General features: G+C 34.3%; 1 protein-coding gene across 5 annotated transcripts; it reads right to left on the minus strand.

The window, feature by feature from the left end:
• Positions 1–781: 781 nt before the first annotated feature.
• LOC110028666 (vacuolar cation/proton exchanger 2-like) lies at positions 782–18,847 on the minus strand. 5 transcript variants are annotated; one of them, XM_020730616.1, is made up of 12 exons: positions 18,331–18,847; positions 17,473–17,724; positions 16,615–16,682; positions 16,492–16,520; positions 16,194–16,390; positions 15,627–15,839; positions 7,463–7,600; positions 5,832–5,948; positions 5,702–5,755; positions 3,997–4,113; positions 2,110–2,203; positions 782–1,225 (listed from the first exon to the last, which is right to left on the minus strand). In XM_020730616.1, exons 2-12 carry the CDS (start codon positions 17,722–17,724, stop codon positions 1,215–1,217), a joined length of 1,290 nt encoding a protein of 429 aa, XP_020586275.1. In that variant the 5' UTR covers positions 18,331–18,847; the 3' UTR covers positions 782–1,214. The 5 variants fall into 5 exon arrangements, with proteins under 5 accessions (XP_020586275.1, XP_020586274.1, XP_020586273.1 ...); XM_020730615.1 differs by having other exon boundaries at positions 18,326–18,847; XM_020730614.1 differs by having other exon boundaries at positions 18,317–18,847.
• Between the last annotated feature and the right edge of the window lie 1,870 nt (positions 18,848–20,717).

The following is a 20,717-nucleotide window of genomic DNA, read 5'->3' on the forward strand; positions in this document are numbered from 1 at the left end:
TTTGGCAGCTTATGCGTTTTCAAAACGCAGAAAATAGCGTTTTCACGCTGCATCTATTTAAGTGCGGTGGGAGCTTATTGGCAACGGTATTACTTTTCTAAAAAAATAAAAATTTGTAATAGCCACAGAACCTGGCTTATCAACAAATTATTCAATAAGCTACAGCTGTCCCAAAGAGACCCTAAATTTAGGAAGATTTACATGCATATCACTCAATTCCTATATATTATATATCTAATGCCTAAACTTCAAGTTTTAGAAACATATCACCTAACAGATGCTTGAAAATGTGTATTTCACCTTTTTAAGAGTTAGTGGTGATATTTTTGACGTGATGTAAAAAAACAAATTTTAAGTGTTTGATATGTAAATAGGAATTAGGTGATATGTAAGTAAATGCTGCATAAATTTACTGCTAGAGATTTATTTGAATAAGCGCTTTTTCACCAACAAAAAGGGGGAGATTTTCATGCATATCCAACGACTCATATATTTATATAATGATTAATACTTAAATTTTTAGGGATTTTTTACCAACATAGCACTTAAAAGTTTGATATTTACATATAGAACACATTAACGTTCAATTTTACGCCCATAACACTCAATTTTACGCCGTTAAACTTCAACATATACTTCATATAACAAACAAAAATTTTAACATCTAATAAAAAATATTATTAATACAAAATTTAAAATAAATTATTTCATTCATACATTTTGACATAATGATGATTAAACATAAATCATCATCATAAAAATTTTCCAAACACAAATCACCGGCATGCATCCTGCAGGCACTGGTTGTATTTCCATATTTATGTTTTACATCATTGAAGAGTTTATGTTCATGACTACAACATTCTTCCGCAACCAAGATGCCATATTACATATACAAGGTGTAGACAAACAGGCAAATTTGTAGCTTGCATAATTAATATTCTTAATGTTTCTCAACAACACAACACTCTTAATATTGACCTTAATCACCTGAACAATTCTTAACTCTAACATGTAAAAAAGATCACTTTGCTGTAAATAAATTACCAAAAGCAGCTCCCAACAAAATTGTGTAAAAAGTAGTTCGCAGAACTGTGCAGTATAATTTCTTTTACAGGGAGCTGAAATCTGAGCTGATAAACTCCCTTAGAATTTAGTTCCGCGCATCAAAACATTGCTGTGGTGAAACTGGACGATGCATTGGTGTTTGAATTCTAATTGTTATCTGAAAATAAATAAAAAGGGAAGATTGGAACAAATGTGTAATGTTGTTGAACAAAAATGCAAATAAAATTTGGAAGGATCAGTAGTGCATATATGATTTAGGCAATTTGTTTAAAAGAGTAGGACAATATCAGAATGATATTTGCATCATGATCTTAACATTTTGCCTTAGCATTTGTCATCCACTGAATACAGGAAAAGGCATACATTTTCATTTTTATTTTCTCCTTTTTTTCTCAGAGGGTCTTTCCTCGTGGTTTTCTCAGAGGCTATATTTGTTTTGAAAGAACTAGAAAGAAGAAAATGATGATGAAAATGATAGAGAAATTGAATGAAAATAATGTTTTTTATTTTTAAATTGAATAAAGAGAAATTAATTTTTTTTCTTTATATATATATATATATTGTAGGAATGGCCGGAGGATATTATACGACCCCCTGTCAACCCTCATGCGCCTAAGATTCGAGTACCACACCCTACACTCGGGAGGAATCGAACTCCAGAGAAAAGATGACTTACAACTGGCAAGCAAATGCTCGACCAACTGATCTGAGTACGCGACGCATATATATATAGTATTTGTTAAAATTTCATAGGTAAATCAAATTTACTATTAGTTACATTTAAACGAAACACCCAATATAAAATTATGAAGTAAAAATAAAATAGTAATCAAGAGAAGATATGATTTCACTCATTGCCCCTTGTTGTTGTTTCTAAACTGTAGAGAAACTTTGGCTCACGAGGATTTGTACTGTGTGAAGATTTGGTTCACTTTCATACAAAAGCATGCAACAAACTAACTTCCAAATTAAAACTAGGGTATTCTTTCAAATTTCTAACAATCCAAAATAAAAACACATCTTTGGTTTTTCAGGACTTACTGAAATTAGGATCAATATGCTCAAAGAAACTGGCAGCAACAATAAGATAGCATAGAATAAGCATCAGCCCCTTGAAGTAGTTGGCGGTACCTTCCTGCAACCAAAAACTCGCAGGTAAGCATAGAACTACATAATTCCCTTTACTATCAAAAAGCTCAATATAGGTTATTTTTCTTTAACCTTGCCTTCAAACACAAAAAAACATATTTTTTACATGCACATTACCATCCAATCGCAAATCAAATTAGAACGTAAAAAATTTTGCATGCAGTTTTTTATCAAGTGAAGTGACCTGATTGTTTGCAGCTTCTTTTAATATGGGCTCGGGATGAAATAGTCCCCCAATTTAAAAATTTTCGGACTAATTTGGCATTTTTATAGACTAGGACTAAAATGACCACAATAAACAGTCAAGAGACTATTTTGACACTTTACTAGTTTTTTATTCAAATATGAAAGAAATCATGACATCTCAAATTGAAATCTTCACTCTGCTAGGCAGGAAAAGAAAAATATTTACATACATAACACTTAATTCCTATATATTTACATATCTAATGCCTAAACCTCAATTCTTGCATATATGCCACCTTACCTGTGTTTGAAAAGGTGTATTCACTTTTTAGAAGTTATATTTGCAGTATTTATAATGTGATATGAAAGATGTGGGCGGTATAAATGTAAAAAGTAGAATTTTGGGTTAGATGTGTAAATACATAGGATGGGTCGTACATATGTGTAAATATGAAAGTTTGAGTGCTATTTATATAAGTGCCCTCTTCTATTTCAAATCTTGATATTCATGGACAAAGTCCCAATAAAGAGTTATTGTGAGGAGCCTGATTGTGTTAATCATTTAGTCACTCAAAGACCTCATTTTTTTCGATCATGTTTGACAGTGAGTTTACCAGGGGAGCACCGGGGGTGCCCCTGCGCCCGGACAAGTAGCACCCGAGCGTCGGACCATTGCCCGGAAGATGGTGCAGCAGCACCCAATCTAGGTTTCAGAACCCGAGAGTACAACATGGTAGTGCTCGGATGCAGCACTGCAGCACCAGTTCAAGCATCCCAACACCATTATCGCAGTGTCCCTGTGCCAGTTACCGAATTTGAGTCGTTCTCCGATTGAAGTCTTGGTTTTTCTATTGGAATGTCTATGGTTTCAATTTCTCTTGTGCAAATGAGAGGAAAGGCACGTCATAAAGTGTTTCAAATCTTGGAGAGGCTTGAGTGTGATATAATGTGTACAATTCTTCATTTTTTTTATGGTGGATTTCTTCATGTAGGGTGGATCCATGGTTTTTTATGTTCTGGGGTTTTTTCCATTTTAAATCTTGTGTTCTTTGTTTTCTATAGTTTTCTTATTTTGTGCATTTTTGTTCAAAGTTTGCTTTGAATAAATCAAATTGGTTTCTGCATTTATTCACATTTCTCCCAGAACATGAAGATCATGCCAACCATGATGATTAAAAAAAGAAATTGTGAAAGTGTGGCACAATTTTAAGTACAGCCTTGTTTCAGTAAAAAAGTTTGCCAAACATATTATGGCCAATCCATTACAGAACAATTGTTGATGATAAGAAAATTTTACTTTTGAGGAAAAAAAGTTTATAGGTTTAATGAAATGCCAAATTGAAAGATAACTGTGAAAACGAGTAAAATGCCAAAATAGTCCTTGATTATTTATATGAGGTCATTTTAGTCCCGGACGCTTTTAATTAGGGTTAAAAATAATCCTTCTATGGGGGGCTATCTCAGCCCATATTTTAAAAGTATGGGGACCATATAGGCACTTTTGTAAACTCTGGCACTAAAATGACATCCTACAAAAAGTTAGGGGACCATTATGACATTTTTCTCCTGTCAAAATATATAATGAACTTATACCTGCAGCATAAAAGCGACCACAAGTACTGTGATGAACAGACTAGCAGTCTCAAATAACTGAAAGTTCAAGTCCATCTCCTTTCCCATGATCCAACCAATTACCACGCAGAAAGGAATCTGTCATTATCAGAGTCACATTACTCACAAATATTGCGTCTGTTAATGGAAACTAATTCAAACAGTATATCAATAAAAAATAAATAAATACTTAAAAGGGTTTTTCACCATACACGTTATGCAAGCTGCGCCCAACATTTATTTGGAGTGAAATCAATGCCTCTTTGGTTGCACATAAGTGAGAAATTTCCACTTATAGAAGCGAAATTGAGGACGCTTATAAGATGATTTAGTTTGTTGTCGAAGAAATATTATGTGTGGACTGTGTAGGTGTGGATTTTGTCTTATTGTGGTCATATTGTGATCACCATAATACCACCACAATATTACCAATTCGCATGTCCATTACCAGCAAGTAATAATTTCTCCTATAGGGAAGTGAGAAGTGAAGCTTCCTATTTTCTATAATTTATTTGTTGGAAAGTTAATGTGTCTAATAATTCCAATAAAGCATGTCTAAACTGACATCTTTACATAAATACAACTTAAATATAAATAAAAAATGCAAATCATGGAATGGCAAAAGTATTTTATGCAATTTTTTTACCCAAAGATCGTTGGATGAAACTTATGGACATATATGAGGTTCGAATCGCAGATCTGTGCAAGCTAACACCCACCAAAAGTATTTTATACATAGCAATGTTCTTAGAAAAAATATTAAACTATTAGATGTTTATACATTTTAACATATTTGATTTTGTATTTCATATACTAATTTATATTCATTACTTGAAATATTATTTATATATATATTAATATATTGTTTAGGGTTTATATATATATATATATATATATATAAAATAAAGAATGATCGAAAGCGATGATATGCGCCCCAAGCCACCCTCATGTACCTAACCACTTGATCCCGCGCTGCAAGGCAAATGCACTCAGGCTGGCTCGAACATGTGACCCCAGGGGACATAGAACTATCTTTGCAGATGTCAACCAAAGAGTCACAGCGAATGGCACCTTAGTCCTCTAGACCGGCCCACTATGCCAGCCGGTTCAGCCCGCTAGCTAGTTTCCCGCAATCGTGTAGGAAACTCCCGCACCCCCGTCAGTTAGTTTGAAGTAGCGGATTTTAAACTTCATATTATATTATTAAACATGAAGTTGAATTTACTCAACACCAACCAGATCATAAAAATAATCTTACTGCATTTATTTTACATCCAGACAAACAACTCGATTTAAACAAAATAAGTCGAATAGACATGTAATTCCTACAATACATGTATTATAGATTTATGAAATCAAACAAATGCAATAATTTAAGCAAATGTATTATTCATCAAATGGATAGAGCAAAGATAAAATACAAAATTCCATCACTGAAAAGCACGCACAACATGCAAAACATTCCTGTCATCCACTAAATAACTGTAAAAAATATAAAGATTAAACCCGAACATTGAGCAGCCACAATCTATCTCAGAAATGACGCAACGGCCAACAAAATTGTTTAAAAGGAAACAGAAAGATGGAACTCAAAAAGAAAAAAATTTTACCCACTGCTTAAAAAACAAAATGATGATACAGAACTATTGAATAAAGTTAAAACTAGCTATAATTTTTAGAGAAATACCAGGAACATTGATATCTGAGTAGATGATCCAATTGCAACTCCCAACGTGATATCCTAGAAAAAAAAAAAAGAATGTAAATTGAAACAGAAAATATGGTTATGAGCATAAATACACAGTTAAAATACTCACAAGTTTGTCCTTCATGGCAAACATTATGGCACTTGCATGCTCGGCAGCATTTCCTACAATAGGAAGCAAAATGACGCTGATAAACGCCACCGGCATGCTCATTGCTTCAGAAGCGCCCTGTTGGACAATCCAACGATAAAATAAAATCTTAACAGAATTTTTTTTTTTTTTTTTTTTTTTTTTTTTTTTATTATGATTTTTTATCTTAACAGCATTTGTTTACTATAGAGCTTACAAAGAAGGAAGAAAGTAGAGAAAGGTATCAGACAGATAGAATTATAGCTGCTGAAAAAGATTTTTAACAACATTTTTAGCATAAAAAAAGAGGGGAGATAAATAGGGATATGGAAGAAAGGAGCATTGTTGCTGCTAACTCTTCTTCATGTACTTTATTTATCATTTCTATTAAAGCTGGATATTCTCAAGAATAAATAGATAAAAATTCAAGAATTTAATGCTTAAAACATGCCAATAACTTTGTTTATATTTATCATGTTTGCCTTTGTATGGATAGTTCCCTTTATTATCTTGTCTGTCTTCATTCTGAGGAAGCAGGCGAATTTTCAATCTGCTTAGGTTAAGCAGTTACATGGCACTCAAAACATTGCTATTTAAAAAACTAGCAGCTTCTTACATCCATCTTTCAAATTCTCACCTAAATATCAAAATCACAATAAAATCCCAACCCGTAGTCTTTGCTTTTATCAAATTCTCAATGATTTGAAATTGGCACAGGGCATCCTTGTCCAATCTCCCAGTTTTTGGAGGTTTGTAAGAAGGCTTTCAGTGAGAAACTCTTTGAGTTAAATAGTGACAAACAACCCTTTGCAAGGAGTTTCACAGTGAGCAAAGGTTTCAATACTTTTCAGTATATACTCTTCTTCTTCCTCTTGGTTTAATTGATGCTTGTATTTTGGTATAATATCCATCTCATTTTGAACATATTTATGGGTTATTGAGATATAATTTATCCTTTTTTTTTCTTATGAGGTTTTACAGGGGTACTGATTTCTTGATATAAGAAAGTCTAGCTGTAGAATTATTTCTTGACTTTTAATTAAGATTAAAATCTATGAATCTATTGTATCTGTTCAACTTTTATTAATAAAAAGCTTGAGATCGAGGCTGCCCCATGAAAATATAGTACGTTAGAACTCGAATCGTGTAAGATTGCTTGTTCCTGTGTCTTTTTGGATGGTTTCTTGCAGCATCATGCATGGCTCTAGCATTTGAAAATGATGAAATGTAAGAGTTTCAGTTTTGACAATTTACTGTGACTTTATTTTATTGTGCTTAAAAGACGGGAGGATTTACCCTGACAAGATATTATATATTCATTAGGAGTCTCAAATTTATATTATTTTTCCTCTGTTCAAATCCATTTGTCGTCAAAGACCGTGCAGAAATATTTAGTAGTTTTCAGTTTTAGAGCAATACTTCTGATGTTCGTCACTCCTATGAAATTCTGCCCTGTAAACCTACGTAGTAACGCTATTCTATATATTGTAGTTTATCAAAAATCTGATGCGCGAAAAATCATTATTTTGTTTTTAAGCAGTGCATTATTGATTAAGTTTCAAGACCAAAATGAAAAGATTGAATAACAAAGAAAAACTAACCAAAAACAATACCTCTATGGCATCAACAAGGTATCCAGAAAGAACAGAAACCCAAGCAGTCAAAACAGTAAGCCATGCTATTGATTCCCACGCAGTTATCTCAGGTGCATCCTCTTCATCAGATTCAACATCATCGTTCTGCTGTTCTTCCTATGATGACCGATTTTGCCCAAAAGTACAATAATTACATAATAGGAATAATAATTAGAGACATGGACATACGTAACACTCAATTCCTATGAATTAACATATCTAACGCCTAAATTTTAATTTTTACATTTATATTATCAGAAAAAAAAAATAACACTGTTTTACTTTGAAAAGGTGAAATACACTTTTTCAAGCATAGGTTGGGTGGTATAAATGTAAAAATTAAAGTTTAGGTGTTGGACAAGTAAATACATAAGAATTCGGTGGTATGTATGTAAATCTTCCTAACAATTAAGTTCCGAGGGCAGATACGCGAGCATTAAGCAAGAGAAATAAAAGATGGAAAAGCCCACCGATTTATGGTTCTTGCCATTCTTAAATGTACAAGGTTTCTACTGATAAAAATGAAGGAAAGTCAAATATAATGAACGCCACAAAAAATAAGTATTACAAGTTTACAACCAACAAATATCTATAATAGCAGCATGTTTCAATACATCCTATACATGAGTTCCAAGTTGAATAATGTTCCACAAAGAATAAACAAGTTTAGCCAACCATACATCTTTCAGGAAAACTCTGAGGCAACAGGCAACAATAAGGAGAATATGTAACAACAATAACATATAAAGTTAGGAACGCAGCCACGAGTCAACAAAACACCAATAAGTGGTGCAAGAATGCGGTAATAGCTAATGCGAATGGTAATAGTTAGATTCAAGTTCACATTCATGGTTACTAATTTGAGGTTTAAATATAATTAGATTCCATGTAAATTTTAAATGTAGTTTATATTTGAGGTTTAGATTTATATCTTACATTCAAATTTAGTTTCAGGCATTAACTTCAACTCTAATTCCATAGAGATTCTGAACCAAATTCAACTTCAAATTCAGGTTGTAACTCTTGCACAAATATAGGTGCAGGTTTGAAAACACATTGATTCAAATTTAAAGCATTCAAATGCAAACTCAACCTCAACTTCGGCCTTTGACTTTTCTCCAGCTGTAAATTCAGAAATGATTTCTAATAAAGCTGAAATTTTAGGCTCAACATCGATAAAACAACCCAACTATAACCATAAACAATCTCTAAATCATCTAAAAAAGGATAATAATACACTAATTTTTTTTAATAATATCTTATATGCCCATTCACGATTTTTATATCGGTTTATGCTTGACGGGTTTGAAAGAAACAGCTAAATACATCTCTTTAGAGATTTTAATCACAGGTGTGATATATGTGGAGCCTAATTGTGGAAAGTTGGGGCGTCCTAGCACCTAGAGTAGTGCCCCAGCGTCTGGAGTGGCGCCCTGGGTGCCTAAGCACCCAGTAATGTGCATCCAAAACAGAGAGCAAGGAATTGTGGCGCCCAGGAGGGGCCACAGCCACACTTGGACCGATCCTAAACTCCAGCGCCTGCAAACCCAGTTCTCGGGAATGGTGCTTTGGCGCCAACAACTATTTTTGGCAGCTCGGGACTTTAAGCCTATAACTTCACTACGGAAGTCCGTGTCCATCTGTGCGCGACGAAGGGTTGGATTTCAAAATTCTCCTGTGTGAGGAAGAAGAGAATGATGTTCTTGAGTTCCAAATTATGGATGGACTTGAGTGTAGTGCAATTTGTAAAATTCTCCTCATTTTTTATAAAGAATTTCTTGGTGAGGTGTGGCTCCATGATATTTCCCGTTCTAAATTTTTTCCACATTAAATCTTAGTATTTTTTATGTTTTCCGTAATTTCTTATTTTGTGTGCTTCTGGTCAAAGTTTTGCTTTGGATCTCTCTAATCGATTTCTGCAATCTCTCTCGACAAGTAATATCATAGCAGAGTATTTTGAATATCTTTGGTTTGAATGAGAGCAATGGCCGACGAAATAAGGTACAAGGTGGAGATATAGAATGGTTAGAACTTCATTTTTTTTTTTGGAAAACACAAATTAAAGATTTATTGTAGCGAAAGAAATTGTATATCACTGGAAGGAATCACTAAGAAACTGGAATTGATGGCTCTAGAAGAATGTGAAGTTCTTAATCGAACAACGCTAGGTTTGATCCAACATTCACTTTCCTCATTTGTTATTTTCAATATTGTGAATGTGAAGACTATTATTGATCTTATGACTGTACTAACAAGAATGTATGAGAAGCCTTCAACTTCAGATAATTCTTCTGATAAGAGATTATTCATATAAAGATGATGGATGGTAACTTAGCGGTTGAGCACTCAAATAACTTCATCATTATGACTAAACAGTTCTATTCGGTCGGCATCAAGTTTGAAGACATGGTTATGACACTATTACTCGTCTTCATTGTTGGATAGCAAGGATGGATTAGATACTGCGATGAGTAACTTTTCAAGTAACATGAAGTTAAACTTTAATGGTATTGTGGGTTTAATACTTAATGAAAATGTTCGCAAGGCGAGCGGTGAAATTTCAAACTCTATTTTGAATGTTGATACTAGATGAAGGAATCTGAATATAAACATAAACAAAAGAAGATCCAAGTTTAGGAGAAGAAAATCCTGATCAGAGAGAGAAAAAAACATATATGAATGTTGGAACTGCAGGAGAATAGATCATTTTGACTGTTGGAACTGTAGGAGGATAGGTCATTTTAAGAAAAACTGCAAAGCTCTGAAGAAGATTGGTGTTGAAGGTCAGAATAGAAAATTCTCTACAAATGTCTCCACATATGAAATTCAATATGACTCCCTTATTTTATCCCTAGATGGTACTGAATCATAAATAGTAGATTCAAGTGTTTATTTTCATACTTGCTCCAACAAAGAGGTGTTCAAAAACTATACTCAATGTAATCAAGGGAAGGTCTATTTGGGAGATAATAAGACTTGCAGTATTGTGGGAAAGGGTGGCATTGATATCGCATTGTCAATTGGACCAGTCTGGAAGCTCAATGAAGTTAAATATAGTCCATGTTTGAAGAGAAATTTAATTTTAACGAGTCAGCTTGCAAGGTCGGACTATGTGACTACTTTCACAGATGATTCATGGAAGGTGATCAAATGGGCATTGATGATGGCTCAAGACAATATTAAAGATACGTTTTACATGATCAATGATATGACTGAATTCATTAGAGTTGCAAGAACAAAGGTTGATGCATGTTTTTGTCAATGCAGACTTAGTCATATGAGAGAAAAATAAAAGTCCCTTTTTTCTAAGAACATTTATATATTTAAATTTTTGTGAAGATTGTGCATATGGCAAGCAAAAGATTACTTTCTCTAAAAGTGGGTTTTAAAGTCCAAAAAGTTGGAGTTAATGAATATTGATGTATGAGGCCCTACTACAATTCAGTTTATTAGAGATTCTTAATATTGTTACTTTCATTGATGATCACTCCAGAAAAACAAGAGTGTGTGTATTTAAGTGGAAATTCATGGTTAAGAATGATAAAGGTTTGAGATTGAAGTGTCTCGGATCAAATAGAGATATGGTGATGAGTATCGTGATCCAAGGTTCAAACGTTATTGTGCTTCAGAGGGAATCAGACATGAGTTCAATGTTTCAAAAACACCACAACAAAATAGTATTATTGAGCGTATAAATAAAGCCATCACAAAGCAAGCTAAGAGCATGAGGTTGCATGCAAACTTGCCAAAACACTTTTGGGCAGAAGTAGTGAATACTACTACAGTTTATCTAATAAAATGTGGTCCATTGGTATCCTTGCATGAAAGATTACCTTAAAAAACTTGGAGTGACAAAGTGGTAAATCTATCTCATCTAAATGTATTTTATTGTTGATCATACTTTCATGTTACTACATGATTCAAGAAATAAGCTTGATTCAAATCTGTCAAGTGCACTTTCATTGGGCATGACTCAGATTAATTTGATTAGAAATTTAGGGGCTATCAAAATAAAAAAAAAATCATTAGAAGCGAGGATGTCACTTTCAATGAAATGGAAATACACAAAAAACATTAACAAAACTCTGCACAACAATTACTTCTGAAGATCACATAAAATATGTTGAGATATAAAATACTAGTGATCAGAAAAATGAAGAAAGAAAAGATGTTTAAATCGTAAAACACATTAAGTTCCTCAGACAAGTGCTATGGAAGTTAGAAGATCCATCAGAATCACACTACCTATAGAGATATTTTCATTCTTTGTCCTATATATTGTTAATTGATAGTGGTGAATTGGAGTGCTATAATGAGGACAATCGAGTTGAAAACTTAAAGAAGTGGGAGTTTGCAATGGATGATGAGATGCAGCCAATGATGTCAAATTAGGCATGGGTATTGACAGAATTATTGTATGGCAAAAAGGCACTACACAAGAGGGTTTAAAGGCTGAAAGAAGAATTAGATGATGGTAGGACATAAATGACGAGACTTGTTGTGAAGAGATTTCAACAAAAGGAAGGCGTTGACTACACTAAGATATTTTCTTATATAGTGATGATGAAAACTATCAAAATTTGTGTTGAATTTAGTAGCAGATGAAGATCCACATTTGTAACAGATGGATGTAAAGACATCCTTCTTACATGGTGATTTAGAACAAGAACTGCATATGGTCCAACCACAAGGTTATGAAAGTTCAAGAAATAAGAAATGGTATGAATAGACTGAAAAAGAGTTTTATGATTTGAAACAAACATCAAGACTGTGGTATAGAAGATTTGCCAAGTTTATATCAGACAGTGGGTGCACGAAATGTCAAGCAAATCATTATTGTTTCGTAAATAGTTTGATAATTGCTATATTATTTTTTTTGCATGTGAATGACATGTTGATTGTAGGAACAAATATGGAGATAATTAGAGACAAAAAACAATTATCAAGGGAGTTTGAAATAAATAATTTAGGTTCAATCAAGAAAAATCTCAGTATGAGAATTAGCAGAGATATGAGTGCGGACACATGTGAATATGTTAAGAATTATACACAGATTCATCATGAGTGAGGTAAAACCAATTTACACTCATTTAACAAATTATTTTATACTATCTAAGGAACAATCGCCTAGATATGAAGTTGAGCAAACACATAAAGAATCTCATATTTTCAACTATTGGAAGTTTGATGATGTTTTGATATATAATATCAGTTATTACACATGCAATAAGACTAATCAAAAAGTACATGAGTCATTTAGGTAAATAGTATTGGCAGTTGACAAAGCGGGTTCTCAGATACTTGAGAGAAACAATCAACCTAACACGTTGTTTTGAAAGTGCATGGATTCATCTACAGAGAAACATAAATTCAGATTTTGCAAATGATATTGACGGTAAAACTTCAACATATTATATCTTCATTTTGGGAAGCACAGCAGTGAATTGGGTTTCCAAGATGTGGAAGATTATTGCACTCAACTACAGAAGCTAAGTATAGTTCTATCACCGAGACTAGCAAAAAAAAATATTCTAGTTACAGAACTTTATGGTATAATTGGGCAAGGAACAGGGGAATGGAAAGTTTAATGGTAACAATATGAGTGTCTTTCATCCGACAAAAAAGAATGTTGCATTTCATGTCAAAACAAAGCATATTCAGTGAAGGTATAATTTCATTTGTTCACTCCTAGAAAATGGTCAATTATCTTTGGAGAAGATACATATAACATAAAATCCTACAGATATGTTAATTAAGATTATTACAATTCAAAAACTGAAGATATGTTTGGCTTCAGTTGGAATTCGGGAAGGTTGAGACCGGGGTTGAGTCGCTTTACAGTACATCACTATGAAGATTGTACATATTTGGAGAGAAAATGATTGCGATCAATCTCCAAGTTGGAGATTGTTATATTTGGAGCCTAATTTGAAATGTTGGGGCATCCCAGCGCCTAGAGTAGCGCCCTGACATCAGTAGGGCGCTTAATCGCCCAGCAACTGCTTCCGGAACAAAGAGCAAGGAATTCCGACGCTGAAGAGGGGCCCAGCCACACCCAAACAGATCCTGAATCCGGACACCTGGAAACCCATTGCTCGGGGGTGGTGTCACAGTGCCAACAACTGTTGTTGACAGTTCAGGACTTTAAGTCTTCCAGCAGAAGTATGTGTCTATTTAAGTGCGTCGAGCATTTGGATTTTGAATTTTTTATGTATGAGGAATAAGAAGAGTGTTCTTGAGTTCCAAAGTGTGGAGAGGTTTGAGTGTAATGTAATTCGTATAATTCTCCTCGTTTTTCATAATGAATTTCTTGGTGTGGGGTAGTTGCATAATTTTTTTTTTTTAGTTTTTCGGATTATTTCACGTTAAATTTTCACCTTATTTGTGTTTTTTGTGATTTCTTATTTTGTGCGCTTATGTTCAAAGTTTTATTTCAGATCTCTTGAATCGGTTTCCACGATCTCTCTCAACAAGGTGTAGTTTACAAATAAATTGTTCATGGTATGCCTCAATATTCAAGAGGGTTAAGGCCTCACATATAATTTTTGATAAATTGTAGCTTAAGCCAAACTTAATATATTGCCTAGTACCATTAACAGAACAAAGAATGAAAACAAAGCAATCTAAAGGCAAACAATGTTTAGTTACAAGATAGGTAAACATATATTAATACATAGACATGCTGTCTATAACCCTTAAAGTTATTACTTAGTTAATGTCGATATTCTAAATTCATCATATATTTATCTCTAGGTCTATGTCATGTCACCCAATGTTCAGTTTGTTTTGTTTGAAAAACTATCCAAAACAATTAAGCACGACCTAGCCTACAGTTAGCACATTCAACTTTTTCAAAATAAGATAAATAATAATATTCCAAAAAAATCATTTAAATTATCAATCTACCATGAAAATTCATCGAGATCATATCTCATATTGATTACATTATTCACAGAGCCATTAACAGGCTATCATGATATAGTGAACATGAAAGTAAAAAATAAATAGTTACGCTATGTTTGTTTAGAGCCATGACTTATCCTTTTTATTTTTGTCATGTCTATTATTAATTTTTTGTTGACTCAATTATTATATCATACTTGATGCAATCATATGCTTTGACACCAATTTAATGTGGGATAATTAAAATTCTAAGGTTTCTATTGATACTAGGAATAAATGCATGATTAAAAAAAAACAAGCGATAGGTTACTAAGGTTTCAACTGATATCAGGAATAAATGCATGATTAAGAAAAACAAGCGATAGGTTACTAACACATAATTTTAGTAAAAAGTATTGCTTTTATGTAAGGACAACAAACAAGCTTTGTTCATTTCAAAATAAAATTTAACAATCATCCAAAATATGAAATTTCATTAAAAAATAGCAATAAAAATGAAATTTTAGCAGTAAATCAAGTTCAAGCTCAAAGGAAAATCCAGAGCATATATCACTTGACAAAGTTTCAAAAACAAAAGCATAACTAGGGACCAAAATTAAAGGACAAGTGTTCAAATATCAATCACTCCAAATAAAAGAACTAGGGACTCAAATTAATACAAGTAGTCCCTCAATAAGTAATCATCCACAGTTATGAAACATTCAACAAAAACACATCCAACTAGCACACACAAAAGAGAAAATTAGAATTACATTTCAATATTCAATATCCAATGAATCCTACATATCTCAAATGTCCTGTTAATAGCATATAAATAATCCAAAAACAAAAAAAAAATCTCATAATCTAAAAAAATATACTTAAACAAGATTCAGAATATACTGCACGAGTTATAAATTTAACAATATTCTAAGACCAATACATGTGTTTTTGACAGCGCAAACATACTTCAAGAAAACTTTAAGTATGGCAATAATGAGAAGCAAATTCTTCCAATTGGAAGGTAGGATATAGTTGTGGGTCACCAAACACCAATTAGTAGTACAGGCAAGTGGTTATAGCAGAAAAAAAGTCAGCAGAAGCAGATGATGATTAGTCGTAAACTATAGAGGCAAAATTAGAAGCTTCAATAGCATGGGATTAAGTAACTTTCTATGAACAGAAGAATGGAAGAAATCTCTGAATTAATAGAATTCCAAAAACTAATTTCTTTGTAAACCAAACCATCCAGATGACTGACCTCATCAACTGGTCGATAAATGTTGTGATGACCCTTGAGTTGAAAAAAAAGATAGCCAGCATATGCTACTAGCATCACACAACTACTGAATCTTGAAAGAGAAACTTCAGATTTTCCATATTGAACCTCTGAGTGTGTAAAATGAAGGACTGCTGGAAACATTAAACCCATCACAGCCATCAGCAGTAGCCCTGAGTTTACCACAGCAGAAGCCTGTGGTAATTAACTTTCCTCCGTGAACAAGAAAGGAATTTATGGTCATGCAGATAAGCAAATAGGGGCATCTACATAGATACCGCTTCTAATTTATTTACACATCTCACATCTAAACTTTCATATTCACACACATAGCACTTAAATGTTTAATATCACATCAAACATAGTATTATTATCACTTTTTAGAAGTGAGATACACTCATGCATAGGTTTAGAGCACCAAAGTGCTATGTGTGTGGATATAAAAGTTTAGGCGTGAGATATGCAAATACAAAAGAATTGTGTGGTATGTACGTACAATTCCGAAGAAAATAATATAATACTGCCAAAGAAGTATATTGTTGCAGATACCTTGTTGAAAACCTGATCTTTGTCAGAATGCACAATCCCGCCGCTTAAAAAAGCACAACCTAAAACTAAGAGCATGTTCGATAATATAGATCCCAGTAAAGATTGTTGAACAACACGGATCATCCCATTTTTTAAAGCATAAATTGATATGATCATTTCAGTCGCATTCCCAAAAGTAGCATTTAAAAGACCTCCAACTGTAATTACAAACTATAAGATTCGAAAATAATAAAATGACATATCTACCACAACATAAAAGGGAATACGTATCTCACAAAGAGTAGAGGCAACAGCTTACTTGTGGGCCCAATATAGTATGCTAGCTGCCTGCATCATCCAAGATGAACTCAAATTAGAGAATATAATTAGATCGTGAAGGTAAAACCAGTAGAAACAAATTTTAATGCTGAGTCATACTTACTCGGTCGCATAACCCAATCGCTCTGCTAAAGGTATTATACCAACAAGGCTGAAAAAGAAAACCCATCCCTGAAAAGTAGATGAAATATTGTTACCAATGTCTGCTCAAAATCTCAAAAAAAAAAAAAACAGGGTTTGCATTTGGCGCTTTTCAAGTAAATGGCAGCTGTATCATTTACAACAAGTCTTAGGTATTTACATATCTGACATCTAAACTTTCATCTTTACATGCATATCAGTCAAATCTTTAACATCAAATAAAAAATACCACCATCGCTATCTTTTTAAAAGTGAAATATATATTTTCATGCATCAAGGTGTTGTAAGAGAAAATATCAAACTTTGGGTGTTAGACATGTAAATCCATAAGAACTATGCAGTCTGGTTTGTATGTGTAAACCACTAGGCCAAATGGGCTGCATGAAATCAACCTCAAATTCATGTAACAAAGAGAAAAAGTATTCATATTGACAAGAGAAAGCACTAAACTAAGGGTTTGTTTGGGGCAGCTGCAGCTTTCTGAATAATTTGTTGATAAGCTGATTAAAAATAATATGTTGATAAGCTAGGTGCGGTCGCCATTACAAATTTTTATTTTTTTTTGAAAGCCAAACTGCAGTCAGAAAGCTGCCACCGCACCCAGATAATGCGGTGTGAAAACGTTGTTTTCAGCGTTTTGAAAACGCATAAGCTGCCAAAACGCAGTTTACCCGAACAGCCCTGGTGCATTTTCAAAACACCACCGCACCAAATAAGTTACCCCAAACAGGCCCTAAATGTACAAAAGAAATGAAAAATACAATTCATAGAATGAAGTGAGAATCTAAAAGCTGTTCAGAAAATTGCAAAATGAACATACATGTTTTCCTGTAAGATAATGGAGAATCACTGCAAAAGGCCCAAAAGGCAGTAAAACGTTGATTCTCGCCTTGAATATGACAATATAGATGCTCATCAATAGCCTATTACAAGCTCTCTTGGGGCTATACGACTGTGCTGCAGCAGCCAGTGGCCCAATATGCTCAAATAACTGCATCTTTGCCACAGAAGGAGGTGAACCATCAAATCCTACTTCATTAAGCTCAAAATCCATTTTTTCTACACCTCCCATCTGTATAGCATAACCATTTAGTATAAAGAAACAAGGAATAAATGAAACAACACTCCTAATTCCTAATTCGGTAACTTTATAGGAGTGAGATGGGGAGAAAAGGGATAGAAATGGCAACCAGAAACAGATTATTTAGGTGCTTTCGGCATCCTATTTTGGGCAGGATTCAAGTAAGATTTAGATTAAATCCTGCAAAATAGAATTTTGAATTTTAAATCCTGTTATTTTGATAATTTGAACTTCAGCTCCGGTTAATAAAATTTAATATTTATTAAAACTTACTGTTCTATTTAAGAATTTATCCATAAACCATGAATCAGGAAACCAATAGCAAAACAGTTCATTAACAAGATTTAAGAAGTGGTAACGAAAAATCTAACAGTTAAATCCTACTTTTAGCCAAACAGCACCTATCCTTTCAGTTTTAATCAGCAAAGCAAAGTGTTATTGTTTTTACACACAAATCTAACAATCAAAAAATAAAAATTTACAGCGCCAACTAAACCAACCTCCATAAGTATAATTAACGTCAAAATATATCTTCTAAAAATAGGAAATGAAAATTTACAAATGATACGAAAGTACATAGCACCTTCTTTACCATACTTTCTCGCGTAATCAGATCCTTCTACGGAAGACTGATATTTCAGCAAACTCGAAATTGAGTAGTCCTCAATTCCGATACCCTAATGCTGATTTGAAAGACGATAACCGCCGCATCAAGCAGACAAAGATCCTCAAGTAGAAAAGAAGGGATTGAAACGACTCAGACCGATTGCGGTCGCACTAGGAACTTATTCGTACCGATTTAATCTGTTTTATGGATCTAGAAAAAGGAGGGATGGAGGGCGGAAGACGGACGCAGACAGGAACTGAGCATCGCCGTCGTGCGAATCATCCGCCTCGTCTACGGCCCGTGATTTGCGAGTCAAGAGAGGATTTTTTTTTCGTTTTTTGTCTGATTGGTTCGCTCGGTCTTCGCTGTCGGATTGACTAACTACTTCGCCGGACGCATTGCTAGTTCGAGTGCGCGTCAAATGGCGAACTTTCTGCAAGTCGTCGACGAGGTCTTATAATCGAGGTTTTAAGATGGAATGGGGGAAAAGGCTGACGATAATAAGCCAGTAACTGAACCGGTTCCACTACGCTAAACCCTAATAAACAATACTACTAAAAAAAAAACATAAATTTTACAATGAGATAAAAGTCGGATGGATAATCGTGATTGGTCGAGGGTGTCACTATTTTGATTTGTTCTTAAGAGTTTCTGTGAAAAGTTAAGGCAAAAGCAATATAATGAGATAGAATCCCTTTTCCAGGAAAAATTATTTCATACGGATCGGACGCTTGCGTGCGGTGTCCGATCCGGTCTCGATGTATTTCGGTGGGGCCCCACCTAAGTTTTTTTTTTTATAAAAAAACGAAAATAATCCTGGCCGTAGATCACGGTGATCTACGGCCAGGTTCGGACACCGCATGCAGAGATGCATGCGGTGTCCGCACGCAATAATTCCTCCTTTTCCAGACCCCATATTAACCAGCTTACTTTTTTTTTTATGGTACACTTGAATGTGATGACTTTCTAGCTCTTCTACTTATTCTTATGATCTCCTTCTCTCCCGCTCCAACTTCATTTCCATCCTCTACATGTCAACTTTTACTTTCAAATCAACCTCGTGAATTCTCCCATTCACTTTTCTAAAAGCAATATGAGTAGTTTTATTATCAAACAGTTCTTTCTCGAGTATTTTCTTATCGAGCATCAACATCCTTACTTGTCATTCGAAAACTACATTTTCATCTGTATATTCGGTCAAAGAAGCATTCCATGCTTAATTATTCCTCTTCAAGCATCATCAATCTTACCTGGATGTTTTTTCATGGAATCCACCCAAAGAGAAATATTTTGCTCCACCTCATAAATCTTGTGCTCTAGCTTGACAAAATTTTGCTTGAAATGCTCTCTTTCGTTTATAAGGGCTCGATGAGAAGCGCATGCAATATGGATTCATTGACAAAAGGTCGTTAGGATTTTCATCACCATAATCTGATGGCCTTTTCGAGCAACGTCTCGTGTTGTCTCTCTTAAATGTTTCAAGCTAATCACCGGATGCAATTGTAATGCCAAGGGGTTAGCACATCCCCGATTTTTTGATCTTTTGTCTAAGAAAGGAAAAGGGTAGGTTTGCTCTTTAAATTTGTATTGGAAGCACATAGCTCCTAATCCTATTAGGTTTCCTCTAAGCACAAACAAACCTAATATATATTCCATGACATCCAGTTCAAGGAGCTCAAGAAAAAGAAATCGCAAGAGTTTACGAGTTGTCTCACTATTGCGAAGGTTGAGGACACGCTCGCTTTGCTTGTCCGAGCTCCGATGAGGTTTTGGCGAAGCTCCAGTGGGGTTCGCTCCTCTCCTTCCCAAAGAAATGAAGAAGTTGTCCCATAGGAGGAGAGTTTAGTGAAGTTTCATAATCCTGAGCTCCAGCGAAGTTCCAGCAAAGCGCTGGCAATCCTTTCCTAAAGTATAAAGAAGCATTCCTTCACCGTAGAAGGTGAGACACCTTGCCCTCTTTGTTAGCCAAGCCCCTCCTCAAGAAAATCTCACACACACTCAAGGAAAGTGGTGGTGGAAGAGGAAGAAGATGAAGGAAGAAGGTTTCTTGGGTGGAAATGAGGGATAAGAAGAAAAAAAAAAAAAGGTTGTAGGAAGCTAAACCCTCTCCTTACCTTTCTCCCAAACTCTTCACCAAGAGACCTTCAAAAGAAAACCTTGGCTTTTTCTCCAAGTAGAAGAGGAAGAAGAAGCTACTCCAAGCCTTCCCAAGAATGCCAAAAATGCTAAAGATGGAGTATTTAGAGGAGCCAAGAGGAAGAAAAGCTAGCAGCCCAAACTTTCCCCTTCTTTTTGCCAAAAATAACCTGCATCTTATCTTAGAAGCTTCAAAAAGGGGTTTAATCATCCTATTATCTCCCCACCCTAAGAAAATCTC

This window comes from Phalaenopsis equestris, unplaced genomic scaffold, assembly GCF_001263595.1.
Source record: "Phalaenopsis equestris unplaced genomic scaffold, ASM126359v1 Scaffold000522, whole genome shotgun sequence".
Taxonomy (NCBI): domain Eukaryota; kingdom Viridiplantae; phylum Streptophyta; class Magnoliopsida; order Asparagales; family Orchidaceae; genus Phalaenopsis; species Phalaenopsis equestris.

Bases quoted from the DNA above. Each gene is read 5' to 3' on its own strand.
- LOC110028666 (XM_020730614.1), bottom strand. The intron at 16,683-17,472 runs GTATGTTCATTT...TCTACTTTTCAG, and splicing joins ATTATCTTACAGGAAAACAT to GGATGGGTTTTCTTTTTCAG. The intron at 5,756-5,831 runs GTGAGTATTTTA...TTTTTTTTCTAG, and splicing joins TTGCCATGAAGGACAAACTT to GATATCACGTTGGGAGTTGC.